The sequence below is a fragment of the Sturnira hondurensis genome, unplaced genomic scaffold (assembly GCF_014824575.4).
Source record: "Sturnira hondurensis isolate 20B ecotype Veracruz unplaced genomic scaffold, ASM1482457v3 Scaffold0021555, whole genome shotgun sequence".
Classification (NCBI taxonomy): domain Eukaryota; kingdom Metazoa; phylum Chordata; class Mammalia; order Chiroptera; family Phyllostomidae; genus Sturnira; species Sturnira hondurensis.
In genome coordinates, this window is record NW_028094186.1 from 1094121 (window position 1) to 1107056 (window position 12936).

Genomic DNA, 12936 nt, shown 5'->3' on the forward strand with positions numbered 1-12936 from the left:
TTGGCTGAGTGTCATTCCACAAAGCGAAAGGTTGAAAGTTTGCCAGTTCAATTCCTGGTCAGGGCATATGCCTGGGTTGTGGGTTCAGTCCCCAGTAGGGGTGTATATGAGAGGCAACCTATCAATGTTTCTCTACCTCCTTCCCCTTCTCTGTAAAAATAAATAAAATCTTAAAAGTAAATAGATAATTTTGAAAAACCATTTTGAGTCCTGGTTGGTGTGGTTCAGTGGATTGAGTAGTAGCCTCAGAATCAAAAGGTCCCCAGTCTGATTCCCAGCTGAGGGCACATGCCTGGGTTGCAGGCCAGGTACCCAGCTGTGGGCAGGTGAGAGGCAACCTACTGACGTTTCTCTCACATCTATGTTTCTCTCCTTCTCTTTCTCCCTCCCTTCTATCTCTGAAAATAAATGAATAAAATCTTTTTTAAAGAAACCTTTAAAATTCAGTTATCTTATCTGTAAAATAAAAAGAAAAATAAAAATATTTCATAAGATTCTTAAGGGCATTAAAGAAAAAATATTTTAAAAACTTAGTACAGTATCTATCACAAAATATTTAATATGCTGTCATTAATAATTATCATTAGATCCTCTGCCTTCTAGGAATTCACCATCTAAATGAAAAACAAAATATCATCTAAACAAAAAGACTGCTGGCAGTTACTAATTTAAGTGCCAAAACAAGTGACAGAAACAATAAAGATAGAAGGTTATAAAAAGGAAGATTAGCAATGGGTGGAAAGGCTGGGAAAAGTCTTGTCAGGCACTTCACTAACCTTGAAAACTAAGGCCAGCATAGCTGGGAGAGACAAGGGAAGGTGGGAATACCATAAATGGGATGAGATTAAAGAAGCCCAGATGTAAAAAAAAAAAGTTCTTCACTTTCATAGCACAGTAAGACAAGAGACCTGGTGACAGTAAGAAATACATTGAAATAGGTGGGAGAAGAACTGAGGCCTCTGGATTTTATCCTGCAAATAGTGGAAACAATTGACGACTACAAAAAAGGAAAACTATGAAATCAAGCTTTCACAAGGATTAACGTGGCACTAGAGGGAAAGATTAAAAAGCTGTCTGAGACAGGACAAACAGCAGAAATTGCGAAGAGGGGACAAGCTTTGAGAAGCAGTGGGGTAAGAACAATCAAGCAGACTCCTTTCCACGTGGACTGACTTACAAATATTTTGGAAATGACAATACACCTGAAACACAATCTGAAAACAACAACATATACTGGTAATCAAATTATTAACACAAACTTACCCTCTGCCATGTCTGAGCACGATGTGCCAATGGCCGTGTCTCCACTGTCAGTAACACTTGAACAGCGACTGAAGCGGCTCCGAAAGGCCTCTGAGATAACTGGGGTCTGCCATTCACAACCCAGAGAACTGCCCTTCTGAATCACACTGGAAGCTGAAACAAGTGGGATTCCCACCTTTAGTGTTAACCAGCTGATAATAACCCCACAAGGCTGTTTTTAAAAAATCACTTAAACCTATGAAGGAAGAGCAGCACTCCACCCCTTTCTCCTGTGCCTATTTTAGCAACTCTCATTTTGCTCATTTTCTTTTTCATTTTCTGTTTTTTATTGTTGTTCAATTACAGTTGTCTCCCTTTCCCCCGCATTACTCTCTCCTACCCTGCCCACCCTTTTTAAAAAAGATTTATTTATTTTTAGAGAAAGGGAAAAGGAGGGAGGAAGTGACAGAGACATCAATGTGTAAGAGAAATGCCAATCAGTTGCCTCTTGCACACCCCCAACCAGGAACCTGGGCCACAGCCCACAGATGTGCCCTGACCAGGAACTGAACCAGCAACTCTTCAGTCTGCAGGCCAGTGCTCAATCCACTGAGCCACACCAGCCATGGCTGATTTTGTTAATTTTGGATGGAAATAGCATGAGAGGTGAGAACATTTAAAGACAGAACTAAAACCTACCAAGAATCCAGGTGTACTGAGACAGAAAACAAAATAACATTTAATATAGCTACCATTTCCTGAAACCCAGAAGTCACAGCACTTTATAAACATGATCTCATCTACCTACTTGCAGAAAAGTATTATCTTATTGACACCCCTATTTTACAGAGGATAGAGCTGAGGTTTGGATCTAGGTTGTTCTAATCCCAATACCCACATTGTTTCCTCTTACAAGGTTTCCCAACAGGTGCTTTTCATGTTCTTGGGAAGCCAATTATTCCATGTATAGTCTATACATCGCAGGATGGTTTAGCATTCCTGGTCCGCATCCACTAAATGCCAGAAGCAGCCCTCACCCCTTCCTGCCATCACTGTGAAGCCGGAAAATACTCTGTATGTCCCCAAATGCTCCTTAGGGTAAAAGGCAGTACAGCCCCCATTGAAAACCACTGTTTGACTGAACCACAGTACCCTCATGGACAGGGTTGAATCTAGATCAAAATCAATCTGAAGAGCTTTTAAAGGTAATGCAAAAAGATGGAAGGAAGGAAGGAAGGAAGGCCAACCACTAAAATTTCTGAGTGGTTAAGATATAAAAGTGACGAAATTTTTCTGACTTTATTATCTTGCTGTTTAAGTGCCGGTAGGTAGGAAGTGTTCAATAAATACCTGATTTACTAATGTACTAGCAAAGCCTTAAATTCAAATTATTTTTTAAAACTACTATAATTTTCCTAAATTATACCTGATTATCCATGTAAACAAACAAGCAAAAAGGTAACGGCAGCTACTTATTCATTTAAAGTGTCAGAGTTTAAGCTGAAATCAGAAAATATGGTCCTATAGACTCTCTGATCCAATGGAAAGCCAATGATATTTGAATAGAAATCATCTTATTCCCTTCTTCCAAGCTACCTAATTCTTTCTACTTGTGCTACCTTTTTGCTACCCTTACTTCTGCCTTCTACTGAAGGAAACCTAATTTTACCCAATGACTCCTTTTATCCTTTCCGTCACAGTGGACTACCTGATTTGAAAGAATCTATTTACCTGCAGTAATCTGTAATAATCCTTAATAAAAGACATAGCCAACAATCAGAGTTGCTGATCAGCAGAAGATTAACCAGTGTTAACTATGCTAAATTAGTGTAATTTTAGCCAGAAGCAAAGAATTTGACCTCCTGGTGTGTCTATATGGTGTTATCTGTATAGTCAGTGTACCATTCGCCAAGCCTTTTGAAACACTGAAAACTGACGCTTGAGGACCTGTTCTACTGTGTTCCTGGCCTCCTACTGAGAACCAGTCCCTGTTACTACTACTAATCTTCCATTCTTCACTGCTACTACTTTTCCATGCACCCATTCCACACATCAATTCTAAAGATATATTTGCTACAATAAAAGTATGTTTTAGCGTATACAGTTATAGAGGCCTATGTTTTGAATTATTTCAAAATTCAAGTTTGAAAGCTGAAATTTTCTTGTGTTATGCCACATGGCCTAGCAGCAACATACTTATCAAACATTAAATCATTATTAATCAAATGAGAGATTACTGAACACAAAACTATGAGAAAAGCAGTTAAACTTTGTTAGGAATCATCACATTCCAAAAACTTGCATTATACACAAAACTGTCATAAGAAATCGTACAACCCAGCCCTAAGACAGTGCATGGCACATAACAGATGTTCAATAAATACTTGTTGAGTGAATCTTGAATTGATTCAGCAAACACTTTTCAAAGTGCCTACTATATGCAAGATAGCACGTCTAGAAGAATAGAATATCTACTGAATGTTTAAGGCACTGTGGGATATTTTTCCTTAAAGATTTTATTTGGTTTTGGAGAGAGGGGAAGGGAGGACAAAGAGAGGGAGAGAAACATCAATGTGTGGTTGCCTCTCACGTGGCCCCCACTGGGGACCTGGCCCACAACCCAGGCATGCACCCTGACCAAGAATCAAACCAGGGACTCTTTGGGTCTCAGGCCAGTGCTCAATCCACTGAGCTACACCAGCCAGAGTGGCACTGTGGGATTTTAAAGTTAAATAAAAAATGCCCTCCTTAGTTGTATAAAATGTATCCTTTTCTTCATAAATACCACAGAGCTCGAGTTATTTCTAAAAAGCTACTTCCTATTTAAATTACAATATCTACTTAATATGTATTGAATGTGTATATACATTTATGTTTTATATACTTAATATATTTTTTAATATATCTACCGACCTTTCAAAATTTTGTCAATACATTCTAGAGATAAATTCCTGAATCTCTAGTGCCAATACAACTGAGACTGTTGGCATTCAAGAAGAATTCCAATCTTTGTGGGCCGGCAGATGTCTGACCCACCCACAGGACTACAAAGACAACACAGAACACAGTAATTTATGCTGTGTTTTTCTGATTTCAAATGGAACTATGTTCCAAAGTCATTCTGTTCCAATCCTTTATGTGTCCTCCCCTCTCAATCAATCACGTGGTCTTGTTGAAAGCCATGTAGGACCAGAGATAGTTGTTCTCTTGGAAAGACCTCTTTTTCTACTCAATATGGCCCCATTTTATTTTTATTCCTTTAATACCAATAGCTCAGGGAATGCTTGCTTGCTCGGTATGTTCTTTAAAAGAAATTTCTGTTATGAAATATCAGAGCAAAGGTCAGAATTTACCCAGAAAATTTGGACTACTCACCTGGTGAAGTAGCATGCGAGTTCCTCTCACTTGGATATTTTTCCTGCATGGCCATCAGCAGTTATTTGAGCCAACTGTAGAATGAAGGAGTAACCAGTCAGATCTCTCCACTATCTTTCAATTACCCATAATTCATTTCTATTCAACTGAAACTATCAAAATCACATAGAGCATTCAAGTTGTCTTTCATATGTTTTACTCCTATGGACTACTTTTTAAGGCAAAGTGATTCCTATTACTCCAGTATACTTTTCTTCCTAAAGAAAGGAGAGAAAACCTAGAACCAAATAGAGATTCTCAACAATGATCCTATATGGTCCTAGGACCCTCTCCAATTGTTGAAAAAATTAAAAATAATATTACTTTTAAAATTTTTTCATCTGTTGATTTGAGAGAAAAGGTGGAAGAGAAACATCTATTTGTTGTTCCACTAATTTATGTATTCATTGGTTGCTTCTTATATGGGCCCTGACCAGGGATCAAACCTGCAACCTGGGCATATTGGGACAATGCTCTAGCCAACTAAGCTACCTGACCAGGGCTTAATGTTACTTTTAATTAACAAACTGCCATGGATCTTCTTAGCCACGGGGACAGGATGGGAGGATGGGGTGGAGAAAGAACTAAATAACCGAACCAACGATTAAGTATTATGGCTTAAATTATGATTAATATAAAACAAATTCCCTGATCAATCCAGTAATGAAAGTTAGTCACATGATGAACAAGGTAGAACAAGTTCTTGGTCATTAGCAGAACCCCAGTCCTCAGCTGGAAACATGAAGCTTTTTTCTCATTTCTCCATTCTTTAAAATCTTTGTATTTACTCCAATGTAGGTTCTGAGAATTCAGCAGAAGCTGATTACTATCTGTGTAAGTAAAAGGTTTTTTAAAAAAAATATTTTATTTGCCCTGGCTGGTGTGGCTCAGTGGATTGAGTACTGCCTGTAAACCAAAGGGTCACTGGTTCAATTCCCAGTCAGGGCACATGCTTATTAGGTTGCAGGCCAGGTCCCCAGTGGGAGGCACACAAGAGGCAATCACAGATTGGTGTTTCTCTCTCTTCTCCCTTCTTTCCCCTGTCTAAAAAATAAACAAACTATTTTATTTATTTTTTAGACAGAGGGAAAAGGGAGGGAGAGAACCATCACTGTGCAAGAGACACATCAATCTGCTGCCTCTTCCACACCCTCAACTGGGGACCTGGCAGCAACTCAGGCATGTGCCCTGACTAGGATTTGAATTGGCAACCTTCTGGTTCACAGGCAGGCAATAAATCCACTGAACTACACCAGCCAGGGCTGTGTAAGCAAAACGTTTAATTAACTGTAACCAATAACAGCAAATAGCCCTGGTCAGGTGGCTAAATTGGTTGGAGGATTGTCCCACCAAAAGGTTGCAGGTTCAATCCCTGGTTGGGGCTCATATGGGAGGCACAACTGATTAATGTTTCTCTCCTTTCCTTTCTCTCTAAAATCAATAAACATATCCTCAGGTAAGGATTAAAAATAATAATAATAATAATAGCAAATAATATCTCACATTGTATAAGTAATATCTTTGCACAGTACTTGACAGGCAGTACAGAGAAGGGTGTCACAGTATAGACTCTTGATCAGATAGCTTGGGTCTGAAACCTGAGTTAGCAGTTTATTTGCTGTATATCAGGGGGAAATTTCTTAATATCTCTGTGCTGGCCCTGGCCAGGTAGCTCCGTTGGTTAGAGTGCCATCTCTATATGCCAACTATATGGGTTTGATACTGGGTCAAAGCACATAAATAGTCAACCAATGAGTGCATAAATAAGTGGAACAACAAAGCGATGTTTCTCTCTCTCCCTTCCTCTCTCTAAAATCAATAAATTAAGCCCTGGCTGGTGTGGCTCAGTGGATTCAGTGTCTGCCTTTGAACCGAAAGGTCGCTGGTTTGATTCCCAGTCATGGCACATGCCTGGGTTGTGGGCCAGGTCCCCAGTTAGGAGCATGTGAGAAGCAAAGGATTGAGGCATCTCTTGCATATTGCTGTTTCTCTCCTCCTCTTTCTCCCTCTCTTCCCTTCTCTCTAAAAGTAAAATAAATAAAATCTTAAAAAATATATCTCTGTGCTTCAGTTCCTTATAAAAATACAGGATGAAGACAGGACCTAAGTCATGCTAATTCATTCAGAATTAAATTACAACAGTGCCTGACAAATATTAAGTGCTTTATTAATTTTTTAAAAATTATACTTGGCAGCTTATATTAATAAAAAGTGACATAGTATAGTTCTTGGAAGATAAAACATAAATTTAGAAACTTTTAACTAATAAGAGCCCCCAAAGAGTTTAGGACAAACTCTGCTGACAGAAGAACTCTTAGAGGTTAAATTAAAACATTGGAGGGAAAAAAAATTATATGGTACTATTTCTCTAATGTACTTTACTGACCTCTATAGTTTTCTCTTAGTAACAACATCCCAAATCCTCTCTAATTCACTGTATTTACAATAGAAATCCCAAGTCTTCATATACTGGGTAACAGAAGTTTTGTTCAATAATAAAAGCTTCAATTTATGGTTAGTATCATTCAGTGTGTTAATGGTGAAATAGAAGGATTAGATTACTTACCTACTAGTGATATCAAACAATCAATATCAAAATCCTTTTTTCACCCCTTTCTTTAAAGTAGAACAAAATGATAGGCCCACTGGATTCTAACACCTTTCCAAATTTAGATAAATTGAAAACAGAATGACAAAAGAACTTTCAATGAAATCTTATGACTCAGCAGTTCCACACCTAAGTAATATAATACCTATATTCTATACCTATATTCAAGAGAAATAAAAATATAGGCCCACACAAAATCTTGGATTGAATACATGAATACTCATAGCAGCATTATTTATAATAGCCAAAAAGTAGAACAAACTCAAATGTTCATCAACTGTTAATGGATAAGTAAGTGTAGCAATAAAAAAAGCAATGAAGTACCAGTACATGCTACAACACGGATGGACATTGAAAACATGATAGTAAATGAAAGAAGCCAAACACCAAAGGCCAAATTTTATGTGATTCTATTCATACGGAATGTCCAGAATTGGCAAATCCACAGAGACAGTAGATTATAGGTTGCCAGGGACTAATAGGAGGGCCATAGGGGAATGGGGAGTAAATGCTAATGGATATGGAGTTTCTTTCCAGGGTGATCAAAATGTTCTGAGATTAGATTGTGGTGATAGCTGCACAACCTTGTGAATATACTAAAACTACCGAACTGTACACACATAAAATAAAATTTTAATAATATGTGAGTTGCATACAATTAAGAACTCCCACAAGGATCTATGGCCATACCACCCGAATGCACCTGATCTCGTCTGATTTTGGAAGCTAAGCAGGGCTGGGCCCGCTTAGTATTTGGATGGGAAGCACTCCCACAAGGAGTAAAACAGTAAAATAACTATTGACTTTCTCCTACTAAGTTCAGAACTAGATGGGATACTGGTGGAAATTTTTAGGACTATTTGAAGATAAGAAAATAAAAGAGAGAAATGAAGGTATGAGAACCAATACAGCCAAGAAAGGTAGGAGTGAATAGAAGCAGAAAGAAAAAAAAGCACACGATAATTGATGGCTTTTATCTTCAAAGCCCTTTAAACTACAGTAATATTCATCCATTCAATAAATTTAACATGTAAAAAAATCTAACATATATTCAGTACTTAATTACCCATCAAGCACTGAGCTAATCATGTCTTATGTTTAATGCTCACATCAAACCTAAGGCAGTTACCATCATTATCCTCATTTTCTGGATGAAGAAATAAAAATTTAGAGAGGTGATGGTCATATAGCTAGGAAGAAGCTTCACAGCCAGGACTGCTCTAATGCTGTGGACGTCTAATCAGCATTCTTTCCGTGTTTAACAGAGAGAGAAATAGAGAAGTCCTAAGGCACCACAAATTGGAAGTTTCTGCCTCAGACACGGCCAGATCTGCAAGCCCCAGAGCAGTCAGGAGCAGAGACGGCTCATATAATTTCTTCACTTTGTTCTTGGTCACCACCCAGGGTCTATTTCCCAAGTTGCTACCTAACTGTTACAAGCATTTCTCCCCCTCAAAAATTATAATCTTAGTGTGGAAAGTCACACTAAGCAGCTTTTGAGAGAATCACATCAAGACAGGAAAGGATCTGAAGGCATGGATACAGACACATTAAGAATCCCACAAGGGCCCTGACTGGTGTAGCTCAGTGGATTGAGCGCAGGCCTGAGAACCAAAGGATCGCTGTTCGATTCCCAGTCAGGGCACATGCCTGGGTTGGGGGCCAGGTCCCCAGTAGAAGACATAGGAGAGGCAACCACACATTGATGTTTCTCTCCCACTCTTTCTCCTTCCCTTCCTCTCTCTCTAAAAATAAATAAATATTTTTTAAAAAGAATCCCACAAGCATCACACTACTTTCATGGTCTTGACCATTCATTAAACCAGATTCTAAAGAAAAGCCAAATCATTGCCAAGAAGCTTCCTTGACAAAGAACAAGTCCTGAAACATACTATACCACCAGACGAGTATAAAACAGACAAGGCCTAAGGGCAAGTAATGAGGCACAGTTATCTTTCTCACCCTAGAAGCACCACTCCTTCCTACCTAGCACACAGCATTCATCAACCAGAGTTTCCTGAGAGCCTACTACTACATAGTGCTTGCTCTATGTCATGTGGTGGAAATACACTGGTGTAAAAGACAAACAGGGCTCTGATCCTTCCAGTTTACTGTGATAAATATCCTCTATTGAACAACTCCTAAAACAACATTTAGTTTTATCACTAAATGCACCAGCTCCTCCTTGCCTAGAGCAGGGTTCCTTAATCCCCATACTAAGATACTGGCATTTTAGGTAGGATAGGTGTTTGTTGTGAGGGCTGTGCTGTATACACTGTAAGATGTTTAGCAGTAGCATCGCTGACTTCTACCCACCAGAGGCCAAGAAGAATCCCGGAGTTGTGATCATCAAAAAATCTCCAGATGTTGTCAAGTATCCCCTGGGGAGCAAAATCTCCCTGGCTCAAAAACTCTAGCCTAGGGCCTTCACAAGTGCTCTCGGTCCCCCAACCTTAACTGTCTATTCACTCTTCAAATCTCAGCTCAAACTTCACTTCCTCGGGGAGGGCTCCTTGCCCTCTGAGACTTCAACCGCGCGCTCTCGACTCCGTACTCGTCAAACTCCACCCTGCACTGAGTGCTAAGCGAGTAAATCACCTCCTTTACCTCCTTCTACCCTCTCCCTGGACTGTGCGCTGCAGGAGGGCAAGGACCCCGCTCCCCGCCGTCTAACTGGCAAAGGGCTCGTCCTCTACAATGGTACAACAAGGGCTTGTGGAGTGAAGGGTAACGGAGTAGAAAACAACGCGATAAACACGAGGGGGAGTGTGCGGGTCATTAATTTACGAAGCCCTAGCAGCCCGGGGACGGATTAGTCGCTCTGCGCATGCGCTTTCGCTCTCCCGAGCCTGCCCACCCCCCCGCCCCCCCCGCCGCCCACAGTGGTAGCTCGCGCGGGTCTCAGGCTCCTCCAGAGCTCTCCAAGGTATAGTACGGTTTGTCAGTCCCACGGGGTGTCCCGAAGGGAACGAGGACTTACGTGGGCCTGAAAAGGGGCGGCGAAATACCTTACTCAGGGATACCAACTGCAGCCACCACGTCGACCACGGGCGGCGACTCCGTCCCTCACCTCTCCCAACGGCCGTTACACGCCTGCCTGGCCGCGCGCCTCACAGCGCGCACCGCCCCGGCCCCACCCCTTTCTGCCCGCCTGCGACCAATCAGAAGTGGGACCGTGCCAGCGTTCCGCCCTTGCACGCTGCCCCGAGCTCGGCGGTCGGCTCCCTCTGCGCAAGGCCCCGCCTCCTCCGCGAGCCTTCTAGTCTGTCCCTAGTGGGAGTGGCACCTCTGTGAAGAGTGCTGCTTGCTCCCGCGCGGAGCAGCTTGCTGGGCGTACAAATGGAGAAACTGGAGGCCAAGGCAAATTGTTCCGGAATCCCACTCGGAAACCTGTCCCACTCTCCTCCCATTTTCCACCTCTTATCAGTACTTCCACATGAAAAGCTGGGTCAGGTTGTGACCAGTGGTTGCGGTGTGGGTCAGTGCCGCTTCGGGGTTAGGGCTTGGGCTGGGTTAGCGATCATTTTATTACCAGTATTCGGGTGGAAGGATTAGTCTTGCTTTCTTACCCAAATTCAGCCCCCAGGAGAAGGAACATATATATTTGCATTAATATATATTTAAGAACCATGCTTGGAAATTGATTAAAGGAGGAGTAAAGCTATAAACCAAACGATAGTGAAATTCCACGGTTTCTGAAAACCTGACTTGGGAAGAGAGACATTCAAAAGTTGTGTGATTTTTTTTTTAACTTTGAAGAACCAGACTAAAGAGCTTTAGTTACTGGATCAAATTCACTAGAGGAAGGACTCTGGGGATGTGCTCCAGGGTTCTGTCTCTGCCTTCATATTTAAGAAAATAGAAGGCGTAATGAATCTTGGTATGATGATAGATGAATATAGGGAGTATTCTTTAAGATTAGAAATTGTTAAAATATTAATGATAAGGATAGGCGTCTAAATTAATGAATCTGTGGACTGGTGCATAGGAAATAGACCGGTAGGTGGTGGAAAGGTCCACTCCATGGCTTCTATTTCTTTTGTGAAAAGCATCTATAAGGAGGGAGGGAATAGGAACATGTAGAGGACTGCCAAGAATCAGGAGAATTTGAAGAGCTGATGCAGAGAATGGAAGAGAAGCCTGACTGGAAACAGTGAGAGGCTGAGATTTAAATTCACAAATGGCAATAAAATAATACTGAACGTCAACTGTAGTTGAAAAATAAAGTTTAAAAAAGAAAAAAGAAATGTACAAACGGCAAACTGCATTTGTACAGTTTTTCTCCAATGTATATCTTTATTTTAGAAGAAACTTTAACTACCAGTTTTAAAATGTGAATGACCCCTCATTTATATTTTAATAAAGACTTTTGGTGTTAATTTCAGAGAATATTCACAATCAACTTTTAGGTACGATATATTCTCTTTTAAGATTTTACTTATTTATTTTTAGAGAGAGGGGAAGAGAGGGAGGAAGGGAGAAAAACATCGATCGGTTGTTTCTCATATGCGCTGCAGCTAGGGATCAAATCCACAACCCAGGCATATATCCTGACTGGAGGTCGCACTGGTGACCTTTCACTGTGCAGGATGACACCCAACAAGCTGAGCCATACCAATTCAGGGCAGTATGAGCTATTCTTGAATTTTCAGGTATCTTATTATTTTAAAAAGACTTGCTACTTATTTTAATAAATATATATAAATGGAATTATTACCTGCAATGACTAAAAAAGGACTCAAGTTGGTCATATATGCCCCACCCCAACTTAACCAAAGAAAATGAGAAAATGAACTGCATCTTAGTTGTAATAAGAGCTACTGCCTTCACAAGCATTAAGTGTTATCTGGCAGTTTATAAGTGCAGTCATACCTTGTTACTAGTTGGCTTCAGAACTCAAATCCTGTACTCATCACATTTTGACGAGAAAAAAATGTTTCTGCCCTCAGTGCTTGTTTGGATGTTATCGCACTTGCTAGGGCTTGTATGAGTCATGTTGATGCCCCACAAGAGAAAATGCTTCCTTGTTGGGTACTCGTCAGTTTCAGCACTCATAAGGAGTTGCAGAACAAATTGGCAATGAGTACCAAGGTATCACTGTCTCTATTGTTACACAGAACAGAGGTTTGCTTTTATTGTTTGTTTCTTTGTTTGTTTTTAACATGGCCAACTAAGTACAGCTGAAGTTCATCAGCTTCCTTGTTCACTTAATTTTGTTTCATTCTATTTTCTCCTTGAGATATTTAAGCATGGTACAGTCAATAATATTTTGCCCTTATCTTCCAGGATTTATTTTAAATAAGAGCAGGGGTTAATGCCTTTGTCAACAGGGCTTTTTTTTTAGAAGTTTAATTTTTTTAAATTGATTTCTAGAGAGAAAAACATTAATTTGTAGTTCCTCTTACTTATGCATTCATTGGTTGACTGTTGTATGTGCCCTGACTGACCTGCAGTCTTGGCGTACTGGGACAATGCTCTAGCCAACTGAGCTACCTTGCCAGTTGGGCTATTTAAATAGCCTACTCCAAACCCGTAAAGTCAATATGAATTTCCAATGAGACGTAATTAATTGTACTGATTTAATAAATGTGTGACTTTGATAAATAGGAAAAAATAATATGGATTAATTGTTTGACTTAATTTTTTTAGGAGCTGTTAAAGCACTACATGAC

The 12936-nt window shown here is 40.2% G+C and overlaps 1 protein-coding gene across 2 annotated transcripts in view; it reads right to left on the reverse strand.

Moving 5' to 3' along the window:
- The window catches only part of CEP85 (centrosomal protein 85), a 30478-nt gene extending 20123 nt beyond the window's left edge, over positions 1-10355 (reverse strand). For both annotated transcript variants that reach the window (XM_037032735.1, XM_037032734.1), the window contains exons 1-3: positions 10245-10355; positions 4618-4691; positions 1264-1416 (exon numbers count right to left, since the gene is read on the reverse strand). In XM_037032735.1, coding sequence (XP_036888630.1) covers positions 1264-1416; positions 4618-4672 — 208 coding nt within the window. In that variant the 5' untranslated portion in view covers positions 4673-4691; positions 10245-10355. The remainder of the gene's footprint in view (positions 1-1263; positions 1417-4617; positions 4692-10244) is intronic.
- Between the last annotated feature and the right edge of the window lie 2581 nt (positions 10356-12936).